At 36.3% G+C, this 16,561-nt stretch overlaps 1 protein-coding gene across 1 annotated transcript in view; it reads right to left on the minus strand.

Moving 5' to 3' along the window:
• Positions 1–1,143: 1,143 nt before the first annotated feature.
• Positions 1,144–16,561, minus strand: part of TOPAZ1 (testis and ovary specific TOPAZ 1) — a 38,419-nt gene continuing 23,001 nt past the window's right edge. Inside the window, exons 10-21 of the mRNA XM_071429440.1 lie at positions 15,856–16,007; positions 15,557–15,649; positions 15,176–15,291; positions 14,240–14,306; positions 13,088–13,262; positions 11,493–11,593; positions 8,281–8,446; positions 7,290–7,454; positions 6,081–6,284; positions 4,850–5,033; positions 4,007–4,199; positions 1,144–1,382 (exon numbers count right to left, since the gene is read on the minus strand). Coding sequence (XP_071285541.1) covers positions 1,299–1,382; positions 4,007–4,199; positions 4,850–5,033; positions 6,081–6,284; positions 7,290–7,454; positions 8,281–8,446; positions 11,493–11,593; positions 13,088–13,262; positions 14,240–14,306; positions 15,176–15,291; positions 15,557–15,649; positions 15,856–16,007 — 1,700 coding nt within the window. The 3' untranslated portion in view covers positions 1,144–1,298. The remainder of the gene's footprint in view (positions 1,383–4,006; positions 4,200–4,849; positions 5,034–6,080; positions 6,285–7,289; positions 7,455–8,280; positions 8,447–11,492; positions 11,594–13,087; positions 13,263–14,239; positions 14,307–15,175; positions 15,292–15,556; positions 15,650–15,855; positions 16,008–16,561) is intronic.

A 16,561-nucleotide genomic window follows, 5' to 3' on the forward strand; every position in this document is an offset into this window, starting at 1 on the left:
CCAATCCTCTCACATGCAATGGTCCAGAACTCTGAGACAATCATGTCAGTATCATTCTGATACTACACATCATTCTAGTAATTAAAAAAAAGAAGTTATGCAGGAGTGTAGACTCAAAACTATGGAGCTGGATTTGCAAAAAACCCCTCTCCAATAAAGCCACAAAGGTGCGAGATGCATCTGGAGAATGTGATAGGATAAAAAATGTGAATAATTGCTTTTACTGTGGCTAAAGTTTATTAAGCTGAGGAGTATGACATTGAGACTTTAGGAATTAAACTTCTACTACTACAGCAGAGATATTTAATTGCACTATTTCTCCTCAAGTGAAACTCTTACTAACAACCATTTGAATTCTTCAGTGAACTGAGCACAGCCTGTAACCCTGGCTGTAGCCTTCACTTCCAGTTAAAGCTGGAAGCTGGCCATCTCCACAGCTGGGAGTTTCAGCCCAATTTATTCATGAGCATTTGCTACATTGTGTGCTCTGGTGTGATGAAGAACTGCATAGTCTGACTGATTTCACACTTTCTTAACCTCCTCATGTGGCGTATCATTCTCCAGGCTCTTGTAGTAGTTACAAGATAAACTGTCCACCTCTACTTTGTTGCTTGCCTATCTTGCTGCATATCTAAGAGTGTTCATTACAAAAATCGGAATATAATTAAATTATTTGATGACAATACAGACTCAGATATTTTGAATGCTTTATATAAATATTAAAACACATTTATTAACAACTTAACAACTCCTCCAAAATGCTCCCCCTCCCTCCCCCATTGCTCTTTATAAAACACCATAAAACTATCAGGGTCCTACTTGCAGCTTCTCACCTCTGTCCTGCATCTTGAAACTCTCAAAATTATCAATATTTGAAATAAAATTGTGGTAAGATTTCCAAACCACATTATTCTGTTTTAGTTACAAGAAACTGTCCATATCCAACAAAAATAAGCTTTCCAAGAGTATAGTGTGAAATCAGTGAAAACTGAAGAAAGATTTTCACAGAGGGAATTTCTCATGCATCCAACAACAAACTGAAGGAGCAGAGTGATGTCTACTCCAAGCTGCTGAGCACAGCACAGGGAAGTTTTTATTTGCACATTTTTCCATCTCTCTCTCTCTGTAAACAGGTAAACATACATTTTATTTCCTATATGAAAAAATGATACCAAATATGTTTAATGTCAAACAGAAGTTCTTTCAGCTTAACTTATACTGGGAGAAAGCAAAAATATGGATATTGTCTACTGAGTGGCTGGCTCTGCAAAACTGCATTGCCTCTGCTGTACTAAACGTTATTCTTCAGGATACTTTTTCCATCTTTCCAGGCTCGTTTCCATTCCACAGTGGGGTCTTGTCCTGTTTGGCACATGGAATTTCTCTAACCAAAATACTGAGAATGTTACCAAGAGTGTTACTCTGGCCTTCTGATACACATCAAAATGACGAGACTTGCGTTGTATTTCACGTGGACCCAGGCAGAACAAAAAGTGAAATACAGGACTTAACAGCAAAGTTGTTTCAATTGCCTACTGGTTTATCATGGTGATAAATGGAAAAACACTATATTGACACAAAGAAGCCTCAGTTGTAACAAAACTTCTGGGGAGCTCGCTTTGCTTGTTAATATAAAACATGACTGAGATTACATCCTATCAGCTGAAGATTATACTCAGGAGATGGAGCCAAAACATTGCAAATATTTTACACAGTTCCAAGTTAAGCTTGAAGGTCAATGATTAACCTTTGTCTGAAAAATAAAGCAACATTTGGAGTTTTGCTCTGGGGATGATCTAAGTAAAAATTCAAGGCTGCTTATAGACCAAAAAATTCTGCTGTCTCTGGAACATCACAAGTTTTGAAGCCATACAAAGAGAATTTTGTCCTTTTGTGTCTGTCAAACACACTATTAGCCACATCGGGTACCACTCACAGAAATGTGGGATTTAGCCGAGGTTCAGATAGCCTCTGTCTAATTCCAAGGGAGATTAAGCCACAAAGGATCTTACAAGAAGTAATTAGCAAAATTGACTTTGCTTCTTACTACCAGTTTTAGTTTGTTGGAACCTTTCAAAATTGCTCTTTACACTAATGCTGGAGTGCTTGCAAGAGCATCAGTTTAGATACCTCACCTGAAACCTGATTACTTCTCACCCAGTCTTTCAGCTACTGGGAAGCAAAATCAGCAGAATCCAGTTAGATGTGACCAGGTGGATACCCTTACAAATGGCAGAGCTATCTTTATGAATATGAAGGGGAAGAACTCAAAGTTTGTTTGGACCAGTGCCAACTCTCTAAGACTCAGGTGAATAGCTTCTACAGAAATGCCATCTGGTACCACTGGTACTGGATCTACCATTTTTTACAAGGCAGGCAGATTATCCCTACAGAAGAATGACACCCTGTGAAAAAACAAGTGCCTCTATCCTAGCATTTTTCTGTACAGGTGGCACAGGAGGAAAGTAGCGATCTTGGTGGTCATCAGATTCAATCCTCTCTCTTCCAGTAGCAACTTCTCTAACAGACTGGATGAGAAATGGTATTGAAAAAGTTCAGGACCTGCCCTCAGGAGGTCAGGAATCCAACAACTGACAATTAGATTCATGACATCAGATCAATGGCATAAACCACAAGACTGGAATGGCAACCTCCTCCAAAGAGAAAAACCCCTGACACCAAAACCCTCCTCACAACCATCCAGTACTAAGGTCATAATGGCTTTCATGATTTAGAGCTGCAAAGGACATGTGAAATAATGTCCTCCTTGTTCCTGCAGGAACTGGGAATAGACTTATGCTACTCCAAAGAAGAGACATTTTTCAAACACTGAGGTCCTGTGCCCCCATCTTAATCTCGCTTACGATGGAACAGCCTAAAAACTCATGAATTTCTATACCCAAAAGAACTTAAGTGTTCAAAACAAAAGGCTTCAAAGGGGATGGAGAGCAGGACCAAAAGAGCTGTATTACTGGCAAGTTTGTGAAGGCTGGTGCCGAAGATCTAAACTAACAACAATAAAAAGTGGTGAGCAAGAGCTCAGTAAGTATCAACTTTGACAGAGGCTGTATTGTTTTGCCGTGAGAGGTTTTCTGGTATTAAATGTTTGGTTCTTCTTACTCAGGCTGTAGAATGTGACTTATGCAACTCATGCTTTGAATATGATTCAGGATTTTCAGGTGGAAAAAAAGCAGAAATCCTGAAGAAGTGGGAATGGTGAAATAAGCTTGCTAGAAGTCTCCATCTCATCATGCAGTTAGCAGAACCTAAAAGATGGGCAAACCCACCTCTCTCTAAGAGCACAATCAAGGGAGAATGCAAGTTTTCCTTTTCAGTGGAAGTATCCACATATACAAATGTGAAACCATACACAAGCTACTGTCTGCATCAAATAAATATCTAATTGAATTATCAACTAAACCTTCAGCTGTGAGCAATGTGTTGGCTCTCAGTTCTGTGAAGAAAGGTATCCTAAATCAGGCATGTCTCAAGTGATTTTGAAATTATTTTATTCTCAGTGCTTTTTATTGGGCTTTTGGAGCAAAGAAATTAAGATCTAAGGTGCAAACAGTTGGGACAGTGACCTCACAAGTTACTGTAAGGCAGACAAAAGTAAATAGGTATACTTTTACAGACTGAATGAATGTGGAAAATGTCTCACTCAAGAACAGCCGATGCACTCAACCAATGCACTTACCTACACTTTTATCTATGCTTATATTATATGATTACCTGCTGGGAGAAACAAGCTAAGTGCTAATTCTTTGTAAGAATGGAGAATGTAGGTTCTGAGGCTGCAGCTTCCTCATTATCTGGTGATGCTATTGCAAAACATCTATATAAGTCATTGTGATAGGGAAAAAAATTGCTATTTCTGTGCTACTCTCTGCATTATCACCAATATAGTATTAGAAACCACAACTTGAGTTTGAAACCTTGCTGTAAATCAGTAAGGCACAGTCCAAACACAGTGGAAACTGTTCAGTAACTACTGGAACAGCCAGACCTTCTCAGCCCATTTCATATTCTCCTGAAGCCATTTTAGAGCAGATGAATGCTCCAGCCTGTAAACTTCTTCCATATTAGCATTCACTGTCAAATGCTTAAGAAAAAGCTTTGGATCAGATAAATGAGCCGCCTGGATCAGCCTCTCCACTGCCTTGTGATATGCACCATTATTCTGAACTGTATCTTCAGATCTGTAAGGGAATTTTAACAAATATAAAATTAGGTACCATACAGGCCTATGTGTCACTTGTCTAACACTTTATACTGGCAGGAAAATTAAAAAAGCATTAAAATAATGCCTTGTATTTTTCACTGATAAATATTATGCTAATTTCTAGACAGATTATATTATTGTTCTGAAGAATTAAAAAGTTATAGAAAGAGTATTTTTAACATATTTAATGGTAATGAAAAATAGTAAGCTTTAATACCAGTGCAAAGTAGCTCTGCGATATTCACAGCACATTTCATGCAAAAATGTCTCTGGGCTGGAAGATTCAGTAAAGGAATGCAAACTATTTAATGAACTGGATATAGCAAGAATTAAGGTACAGGCTTGAATCTACAACATGCTCAGTTTTGGCACATTATTACTTTTGGAACAAGGCTGTGCCTAAGTGACATGTCTACATTTTTTGCAAAAGCGGAACTTACTATTTAAGAAAACAAACATATATATACAGTAGCATACACATGGGAACAAGAGATAAAAAACTTCTCACTTATCCAAGGAACAAAAGGAAGAGATGTATTCTTTGAGAAGGATAAGGAAATCAAGATCTATTACTTACATGATCACATGAATAAATACAATCAAAATGGCACATATCTGACAACAAACCTTTTCAGTATTATTTGAAGAGTCTGGCTAGTAGTCCTTGAACTTTGAATATCACTGGCATTTGAAACAAGAAATATTTCAATGGCCAACAGCATCTCAACTTCAGACAAGTAAGAGGGAATCTTCAGGATTTTGTGATATAAATTTCCCTGAAGCTCTGGGTAGCAACCCAGTGATAAAGCATCTGAGAGTAAATGCAGAAAATGAGGAATTAGGATTACCAATACTAAACACAGATCTCTCTTCTGTGTGACTAAATGTGGAAAAACCCCAACCGCAAAGCCTTAATGGATTTTACTATTTCACCTATGAAATAGCCTGATTGGAGAACACAGCACACAGCATTCACACGCAATATTCACAAAATGTTGGATTTTTTTTTGCAATGAGTTTTATCACCTATGATTAAAAAGCTGTGTCAGAAATCTGGAGACAGCAAGTCTATGATAACACAAGTACAATTTAGGCAGGTCAGAACATAAGCTGTTAATCATGGTCAAAGTGAGAGAACATTTGAACAGCATCTCCTGCTTTGTTCCCCTCTCTTCTGTCAAGTGATCCCAGCAACCCAACATAGCATTTCAGGGGAAAAAAAAAAAAGAGATGAGGAAAAACTCTAATTCCAATGTTAACAAAACGAAGTATCCATGCCAGAAAGGATGGTCTCTTAAAGCAATCTGCTAACCACAACAATTCTAAGACAGAATCAAACAGTAAATAATGTGACTCTATGGAGAGACCCTCTGCTCATCCAGTATTATCTTAGCTCCGAAATGGGGAGTTGAAAACAATTACAGACTATCAGCTTTTGGTTGAAATGAAATTTCTTCTAGTTAGGATAAAATAATTAGCCAGACTTCTCAAATCTTAAATATTAATAATTTTACCACCACAGAGATGCTGGTACACTTCTAGAGAGAAGTATCAGGAAATCTAATTTGCCTAGATGAAAATGTGAAGATGGTGCACTTTTCAATCATTTCAGAGCTCATATACTTGAAATTCTGGAACTGAATGTAAAAAATTAATTTTATCACAATTACATTTATTTCATGCCAGATAGTATGATTCTTATTTTCAACTCACCATTTCCTAATAAGTATTTTTGGTTATAAATAAATTCCTGAGAGTGACACAGAAAGTACTGTTTTTCTTTTTACTCATACTGAAATGTTATGAGCACATTATCTGAAGAATGTAAGGGGAGGATATTGTTTAAGAAGCAACTTACTTTTGTAATAGGTCCTAGCTTTGGACCATAAAGAACTTCTTCCCAAAGCTGTGATTAATCCTCTAAGTAAAACAAAATCAATAGCAATTCTTTTGGAAAGCATGAAGTCTACTGCAGAAGATGAGACCCCAAGGTTCTTGTTCTCAAAACAGGCATTTATCAGCTTGTTAAAAAGGCAGCTGTATTGAGAAGCATCTATAATATCTGAAATGAAATTAAAAATATTAACTACTGAATTAATGAAAATGCAAATCTAGTTGAAGGATCATTTCTCAATCAGTACCTAAATCAGAACTCTTGCCCCTATCAGCAAGATGGAACAAGGCTGGAATAACATGAATGCTTTATTCATCAAAAGTCTTTTTCATACACATTGTGAAGGACAAGTGTTAAGGTTCAAGTAACAACTTGCTGCCAAAACCAATAGAATCACATAAAAACACATTCACTTGCTCCAGCCTATAAATACAATCTTTATCTGATCTCTCAGATTTAAGATTTCCACCAATAAAACCCCCCTTGGTTTTCTGCTTCTACTCTTACTCTGAACTGTCACGTTTTTGGCAGGACTGAGCAGCCTTGTTGTATTTACCTCATAACTTGAAGAACTACAATCTTTCAGTATTCTCTAAAGTGGATGGTCTTCCAACTAATCTCTCCTAACATACCTAAAAGTGGCAGGAGACTGAGACCTACACACAGGAATCAGCTGAGGTTTTCTCAGTGGAGCCTACGTAACTACCTATCTCATTTTGAAGTACTCATCCAAAATTTGTCAGATAAATTAAGCCTGAAAGAGCACTTGGTTCTCAACATGGTATGTAAGAGATGCTTAGGTTAGCCAGCTCTGTTAATGAAAAAAATCCCCACCTCGTTCATCTGAAATTAAGATAAAATTAAATATTCCTATTTTATCTCACTGTATAGACTGCACAGATCCTTAAAAATTTAATGAGTCTTTCCTGTTGCCCTGCGTAGTAACTGAGCAAAAGAGGACGGGTGTGTGTGCACATCCAAGTGTGTGCAAAAGTGCAGCTAGAGCTGCAGAGCACAACACATATTTAACTCACACTATACTCTTTGGAAAACAAACAGGCTTGTATAAACCCATCTTACTTCAGCAAATTTTAGGTAGAAAACATACAAGAACAGCACAGGATCACCTGTTAAATTTTTAGCTCTTTACACTGTATCTTTTTCTTTACTTACCAGAATGTTTCTGCAAACCCGGTAAGTTCTGCAGAACTTCAAATGCCGGCCTGTACAAATTCTTCCTCAAGTATTTGTGCACTATTGCACATAACAGATTATGTCGATTGAGGATGTCCATTTTATCACAGGGCCACAATGGTGCATCTGTGATCCACTCTGACTCTGTGGCAAACAATAGTGCAGCGTTATTTCTGGGAACTGGAACTTCTGGATGTGGAGACTTTGAGCCAGTAAGAATGTACTGTAAACTGTACCATGACACAGACTTCAGAACTGCACAGGAAGTGCAGCTCGACTTACTAATAATTTGTTCCTCGTGACCAATACTTCTCAGACTGATTCTCTGAACCATTATATTGTAAATCACCTCTTTTGTGAAATATCACTGCAGTAAAATGGACTGTAAGTGGCATATATAGATATGTATGTATCTATGTAAAGCTATAAAACTGAACAGCAAATTTACATCCTCAATATCACTTTACAGCATACATTCTATTCTTTTTACTTCTGACTTTCTTCTATTTTCAGCAGATCAGAGTTCCAAAAAGCCGTATGTGATAATTGCAGAAATATGGTACTGTTCTAAAGCAATTATATTAAATGAGGATTCCGTGAGGCACAAAGGAACATTGCATGGACCCAGGCCAGAAATTTGACACTGAATGTCCCCTGGTTCAAAGGAAAACTACACTCCCAGCATGGGACAGCATCATTTTCCATGCTGCACTCCTCCCTCATTATGGAAGATTTTTAGGTAGAATGATGTTGATAGTAGAATACTGTGAAAAGTTCTGAAAAAATTAGTTATAATATTTCTTATATATATATAAAGAAGAATATTAACCAGTAAGATGATCACCTTTCCTTTGTTGCCTCAGTATTATTGACTATATTTAGTAACACAGACCAGCTTGTAACTTTTATCTGAAAACTGTCATAGAAGTGAACTGTTCAAATTTAAGTCAAAATTTTAAGACAGGCTTACCTCTAAATACCCTTGTTGCTCCATCCAAATGTCCAGAATAAAGAAAGATTTCTGCAGCTTTATTAACAATCTGACATCTGGATGCTGACCTCCCTGCACCTACAAGTCCTTTCAAGAGGGTAAAATCTATCTGTAGCTCATGCAGTTTATCCAAAACCTTCCTTCCCTGGTGTAAGAGGGAGAGGGAAAGAGGGAAGGTCAGAGAAAGCAATGCTATCAGTGAACACAGAATATATTTACATAAAATATAACAGATTTAATTTGGTGGCACAGATTTATAGGTATCGATGCAGTTATCTGCTCCAAACTGAGTCAGGGGTGAAGTCTAGTAGTTAGAATGAAGAGTTTAGGATTTTTTTTACTATGCAGACAAAAAAACTCTACCAACCTATTGTTGAAGAGTTCCCAACACACTATTACCCATAACATTATTTCTACTATATAACATTCAAGACAGTACTTTTAATATACTTTGTAATTAATTTTTATGTGCTAACTTTGGTTTATTAATGTTTTTAATTTTGATTTCATTCAGTACTACACAATCTACACAATTCTAAAAGATCACACAGATAATTTTCATTTTGCAGCAGAGACATAATTGTTAAACTGAAATAATTACTCCAGCGTAAGTCAAAGAAAACACTGATGATTGTAAGCAGCAGGACAATAAACAGGAAGAAGTTGGGTCTATCTGGCCAACACTGTAACAACCAACAACTTTATCATCAGATTCCAGATTGGTATTGGGACTGGTTTTCTACAGAAATGTCATCTTAACAACTTTTTGGCTGTTTGTTGCATGTTTTTTTGAAGTACATCTGTTTTATGAACTTTCCTTACCTCTTACAAAGAAAATTCTCTTCAGGACCAAGCAGCATACATATTTTACCCCCAAGAGCCACCAAAGCTCTGCAATAAAGGGGTTTGATGTTCTTGAAGGAAAAATGATATGAAAAGCACATTTAGGGTTTCAGGCAGTCCAAGATATTCATAAAACACCACAGGGCATGTCCTAAAGCCAAAATTAACTTGGGCAGAGCAGGAAGAGCAAATTCATTACTATCTTACTTTGGGCAAAAAAGACATGGACCAAGTAGATACTAGCCCATCAGCCCAGGATTAGGAATTTATCTGATATATAATGGAGTGAAACAGGTAGAGAGAGAGAGGTAAGAATGACAGCTTCCCGAAGCAGAGATAAATTTGGGACCTGCCAGTTTTGATAAAAATCATTCAGAGCAGAACCTCTAATATGGTGAACATAGGTTGTCTACAAAGCTGTTTGAGGATCTTGGTCAGTTATCTCTTGAGAAGTAGGTTTGATACCTAACACAACACTCTCAAAGAAATAAAGATGTTTTGCTCTAGACATGAATGAAATCATAGTATTCTAAGTATCTACCTTTAGTAACTCATGTTGTACAAGAATAACACTATATGTGCTTCTCACACATTAGGAGAAGAAATTAGGACATGAAGATGAATCTCCTTGAAATACCAGGGGTTACGCAATCCAAGATAAGGCTCTCCCTTAAGATGGACCGGAAAACAGCTAAAATGTCTGAAGGCACACAAACACTGAAGTTCACTGAAATTCTTCACCTATATGCTGAAGAAGACAGCCAAAACCCACGCCAAATGAAACTCTTCAATGGGCATGTGAGCACTGCCACTCCTCGATGCCAAGAATTTAGATTCTCTCTTCTGTGGTCAGGAGTATCTTAACTGCTCTAACTGCTAAGTTTTATGGAACAAAAAACCCTAGAGTTCTAGTGCAGTATTACTCAAGTGCTAATGCAAAGACCCTCTCTCCTTCCTTTTACTCTTAAACAGTACCACGCTGTGCTGCAGCTTGAAAGGGACCTGCTGAAGACCATTCAACTCATGAAGGTGATGCTGCAAAATTAATGGTTTATCAGAACAGGCATCCTGTCTCTAGACTAAGCACCTCTACTATATATCTCCTTGGCTTGACCCTGGAAACAGACTGAGCAGTGCACAGGTTTTTTACATAATAGAATTCTTGAAGGGCATCCCCTAGAGACAATCGTACAAAAGACAATTTAATTCCTCGATGTGAACTAGGAAGCGTTCCCTGATGGTAATTTGCACAGAAAAGCCAACCCAAAACTTCAAGAGACAAAAGGGGACCAAGAGCATTTCCTCCTGCTCATAAAAATGCAAGCTAGAAATCATCCTGTATGGGATGAGGAACATCCCTGAGGGCTTGGGGATTGACCAAGCGGGGAGAATTCATGGGATGCCACACATCCCAGTACAGCATAATTATTAGCTGAAAGGATCAGGCCCAAGTTCAGAATGGGATCACTGACTAAAACACAATCTAAAATGACTGGGGGTCTATATTACTTCTTATGCTATCACTTTTCATGTTGCTTTCTATAAGAGATAGAGTTTGGTATGCACTAGTTCCTTCCAGGAAGAAAAAGACAAATTTAACATTGAAATGGATCTTACTGCAGTGAAATTATGACCAATACTGCCTGAAGCATAAGGAATGTAAAATATCCAGTCAAAAGGCTAGTCTCTTAGCCCTGGCTCTGTGTAATGTTTGACAGCAAAGATTTGATTGCAAAGGTATTTCTTTGTGACCACTGGAATTTTACAAGATTCACAGAACTTAGAAACTTAGATTCAGTGGAAGAAAAGCACTTCAGCAGCTCTGGGGAGCAGGGAGATGACCAAGCACAGACGTGCTATACTCCTTTTCTGTCTTCCTGGCCTTATCCATTCTATTTGAGGTCAGATGCAGAAGCACAAGTGCAGGAAATTGCCCAAACTTCTCTAAATACCACTTCAGTTGGGAGGTCTCAGAATGCAACATGATTGTCAGGTGGAAGAATGTTTCTGGGAAATAATGCCATCAGCACCTCACCTCAGAATCTCAGGAAGGCCTGTCTCTTAGTTCAGATTCAACCTCAGCTCAGAAAAATCACAAAATGAACATGAGCATTCAGTTTCTAGGTTGTAAGATCAAGTTATGATAGGCTCTGTAGAAGACTACTGCTCAGAAAGGCACGATAAATGCGTTGGTCCAGCTGGACAGTTAGGAAGTACTAAAAGAGCAAGGAGGCAGGTGGCACACCCGGTCATTCCACTAGAGAAACTAGAGTTTAAAATCCAGACAAGAAATTGCTAATTCTTTTTCTCTTTTTTTTTTCCAGTCAGGCTCCTGTAGAACTGCATACCTTTATCCACTGCAGTACTTTGTGATACGAATACATTACGCTTATCCCAGTCCTTCCAATGAAAAGTCTGTCTGCTTTATTATGCTGGGAACTTTTCATTACTGGAAAAGAAAAAGAATAAGGCTTATTTATTTATTTGTTTAACATGTAAATGCAGTTTTAAAGAAATTACACATTTCAAAAACACAGTAATTGTGAAAATACTAAATACATTTTCTGAAATATTTGCCATTGAAAGAAGCAACTTCCTAAGTCTTAACATCAGAAGGAGAGTAAGTAACTATAGTTTATTCAGACAGTATTTCATAGTAGTCCAAGTCATCCATAAAATGATTGGACATGTGATGGCATTAATTTAGTAACATCATTATTTGTAAAGTAAGCTTAACATTTTATGGCACTATGAAGAAATTCTGGCAATTGCAGAACTGAGTAATTACAACCTCTTTTGAAGCACTTAGAATTTTTGAGCAGTGGTCTCAAAGTAGGGTGTGAGCACAACAATCCATTCAGTTGTGGGAAAGAAATATTTTTTGTACTATTAGAAAATAAAAATAAGCAAAATACTTTAAAATACAGTGCTTGTTTAATATTTAACTCATATTTGTAATTCCTGTTTTTGTGTACGGTTTATAGAGAATTTAATATATTGGTGTAGTAGCACATGTATATAACATATAAATAAATAAATTGTGGGTCACTGCTCAAGAATTTTTTACTGATGGAGGTGCCTGTCAGTTGGGAGACCACTGCTCTAATAAAGACAGACTAAGTTCCAAGCTCCAACAAAATCTTCTCCCTATGTCACAACTTGAAGCTTTTTTATGATATGAAAGTCCATGGTCAGAAAGGATATGTCACATATCTGGAATAAATATTCATTATGTTTTAGTAGATAATACAGGTTGAAAAATATCTAAGTAATCCTTTGCAAAATGATTTAATATTCCACTGACACTGTACCAAGCCTCAGTAATCTGCAAACTCATTAGGAAGAATGATACAGATATGCAAATGAAGGGGCATAGGGAGGAAAGAGGCAAGAAAACCTGCCAGAACCATTAAAACATTGGGTTCTCGAGCACCCAGCCCTTGCAGAAACCATTGATTCTTTGGAGAATAAAATAATTCTAAAAATCCAATTTACTAAAAAAAAAGGTAAAAATTATATACATGATGTAACCTGTTCAATGTGTTTTAAAATACACAAGTATATATATACTTACAGCAGTAAAGCTTATTTATGCTATTAATATGATGTAACATTTTCATGTGACACTTTACATGAAAATACTGAAATACATTTGCTGTTGTTCTGAGCCTAGGCCATTTTTATTGAAAGATCATGAATTCTGGGTTCTCTTTTTGATTTCACAAAACTCTACTGCTCCTCTTTCTGAATCTTCCTTAAGTGTAAGCATTTTATTTCTACTGGAAAACAGCTTGTACTGAACATTACAGCTGACTGTATTTACACCTCCAATGATTCAGAATATTGTAACATAAAATTAACTAATAATCAGAAAACTGTATGAATTAATTTTTTATCTCTTTTAAAACCTCTACGAAAAGCACTTCTTGCACCTTAACTTTACCTATATCAGCAAAATCACAAAAAGGGACTCCTGGTCTGTCTGTCTCAGAATCCTTGGTTAGAATTTCAGCAATAGATATAAACAATTTCTGAAGATCCTCAAAATGTTCACATCCAGTTCTTGCATTAAGATACAAAGCTCCCAGCTTTGTCCAATCCCTTTTTTCCTTGCAGTGCTGAAAAGGAGGTAAAGGATAAATATAAGCATACCTGCTTCCAGAAAACCAAACAGAAAATAAAGTGAAATTTGAGATATGTACCTGGGATAAGACTTAAAGGAGAAAAAATGCAGATGAAATGCTACTGCCAAGAACATTCATGGTCATATGGCAGTTACATGTTGCCAAACTTGCATGGACTGCTAATTACTTCTATCCCTCAAGAAATTAAATTCCTTTTTTCATGTCATGACCCCAATTGAGAAAGCTCATAACTTATTCATCCTATTTAGGAACTGGCATTTATTCAGTATTTTTTTTCCCATGATGCATGCCGAGTTTATGGTTATTTTCTATATGAATTAGTCTTTTGCTTGCTAGATCACTTGATGACTTTGGTGTTAAAGGAGTAAAAAAAATCACTACTGTTTTTTCCCTTTTTATATTTCAATCTCTGGATCTACACAGTATGTGTGATAATATGCAAACTATATTATAATTGTGCATAATGAGTAATCTGACCTTGAATATGAAAGACACAAGCATCCAAATAAAGAATGTTTTATAATATTTTCTTATTCTTTAACATACTGCTCAATGTTGTGAATTGCTTTGACAATTTTCTTATCTATTTTTATACCAGATATGAATTCTATCTGCCAAATAATGTATTAAATAAATTTTTGGTGAGGAATGATGTACCACTACCAGTTACAAGCACAACAAATGTAAAGCAGAGGAAATAATTGCTTAAGTTACTAAATCTTTGAATTTGATGCAAAATGAAGATAAAAAACTACAAGTATGTAAATCAAAAGACTGACATTACAGAAAGGCCAAAGACAGTTTTCTTTCTCCTGCATGTTAACTCTTCCCAAACATGGCTTTGCATAAGCTCACTATACTTGATAATAAAGCCCACTAATTAAAAAATGTATAGAAATTGCTATTTCGTGTAGGTTTTAAAGAAGTCATGAAGAATGCACATAGTGTACCTGAATTTCAGCCACTGCCAAGTTGAAGTCAAAAATCCATGTCTTTTCAAAATATCTTTCCTTAATTCTTCCATATAAAAAAAAAGAATACTTGAATTTTAACACATCCTATTGAACAACAAATTATCACATATGAACATTAAATAGATGTGATTTTTGATCCTATTTGCTTCACATTACACAAACTGCACACTGAAAACGCTCATTTAAAATCTTGCCAAGGGAAGTTAGCCCATGTATTAAACAAATAATTGAGCAGAGCTATTTTCACAGATGCTGCATATTTGGTTTCCACTAAGAATCAAAGGTATGTTTATGAATCACAAATTTAGTTTCTCAACTTTTTTGTGTGTGTATTTGATGCAGACAATACAAAAATGAAAAAGAATCACAATCTTGTTCAAGAGATGGGGAAGTATTAGCAGTTTTTGAACAGATTTGACATTTCGTCCAGCATATCCCAGCAGTACTCAAAAAATGACCCTCCTCCCTAGTAGTGTTGGCACAAATGTTTATGTAGTCAAACTGTAAAGGAAACTAGAAAACTACTTCAGATTATAACTAATCCTAGAAGGGTTGCAGAAGTACCATTTGCTGAAGTGGGTAAGAGATATATAAATATTATAAATTATATATTAAACCATGATGTTTCTAATTTGGCTAGCTATATGAACTTCTATCACAGCTGGCAGCAAATTGTACAATGGTGATTGATATGGAAAAACTAATAATTGTGGTCAGAATCTAAATTTTGATTTAACAATGCTTGGTCTTTAAAACACAGTAGATTGACAGCACTTTAAAATACAATTGGGCATGATATGATAGTATTTTCATTCAACACATCTTTTAAAGATTCCACATAAATTTATAAAAATAGATGCTGAAGAAGGAGCTAAGCAGCTATAATTAGAGAATATCTCCTTAAAGACATACCTGGATTTTATGTTCAAGACAGTACTCATTTCCCAACTGGAAACTTGCAATTGGCCAAGTAACTTAATAATGTAGTCAAAATGTTCTAACTCAAGGAACATACCAGCATCGATGAGCTGTAATATCAAACAAGGTAAGAAAAGTAATCATATTAAAAGTTGTGATGACTTAATGCATCTTCAGAGGTAAATGGCAAACAACATTAGGAAGAACAAATTGCAGTGAATCTCAGTCGAATCCAGCTACTCACAGTAACACTTCTCATATTATTTCAGTACTGGTTTTTAAATTGATATGTTTGAGTTTTCAAACAGGCAATATGTGTAAATATAGTATTTCAGGAATTCCAACAAGCAGCAGTAGTACAAATGAAACTCATACCTTACAGAAGGTACTGATTAATGAAGGCACAGCATTTCTTATATTCAAAGAAGCCACATGCTCAAAAACTTTCAGAAGAACTTCTACAGCTGGCTAATATAGACAAAAAAGCACATTCAGTTTTGCAACTCCTTTCAATTAGAAAGAGTAGAGATTTTGTAATAGGGTATTCTGAATTACTCCCCTCACCCAAGATTTAAGTACCAGAGTAAAAACAAACCTATTACTATAAATAGCATAGTACTCAAAAAACTAAAATTATTAAACTAAGATTTAAAAAATATTACAAAGTCACCTACCAATGTCTTGATTTGTACAATTACATTCAATATCTGAAATACTTCCTGCAACAAGCAGTTGTTGAGCAATGAAACAAGAAGATCATTCAGCACTTCAGAAGCAAAATCCACACCAGGAGTAACTTCTTTGTAATACTGCACAAATATCTGGACTGAAAAAGCAATTAAATTGAATTTCACTTTGGGGTTAACTGATGCTAACTATTTAAACAAGTTATTTCCTTACATTTTAGACACAGTGTAATGATGCTTAATTGTCCAAGATATTATGGAACAGGGATAGGAGAAATATGAGTGAAAGGATCCAGTTTGAATAAAGTATTAACCTTACCAGAACCAAACTGACTATTCTGAAATATGTTGTATCATTGAGCTGAGCACTGTAAGCTCTGTAGGTTCCCAGCAAGTTTAGCTGATTTGGTGCAGCACAAGAAGAATGCACAAACCCAGGTTAGATTTGGTACATGCATCAAGGTGGTAGTACAGCCTTTCCAGACAGGAAGCTCTAGAAGTGCTGTGTTACAGTGGATGGTCTTACAACCTGTTCCAGTGCCAGCCTTTCTTGACAAACATGCCCTGTGGCCTGCTGGTATTCAGTGTTACCCACATTAAAACACTCGTGTTCAGCAGGGAACACTGCAGCACACAGAGCAACTGAATTCCCCGTTCTCATTCTGCTACACTCTAAGAAGCTTTCAAAAACTTA

The sequence above is a fragment of the Agelaius tricolor genome, unplaced genomic scaffold (genome assembly GCF_023055355.1).
Source record: "Agelaius tricolor isolate 1412-34295 unplaced genomic scaffold, bAgeTri1.0.p SCAF_6, whole genome shotgun sequence".
Lineage (NCBI taxonomy): Eukaryota > Metazoa > Chordata > Aves > Passeriformes > Icteridae > Agelaius > Agelaius tricolor.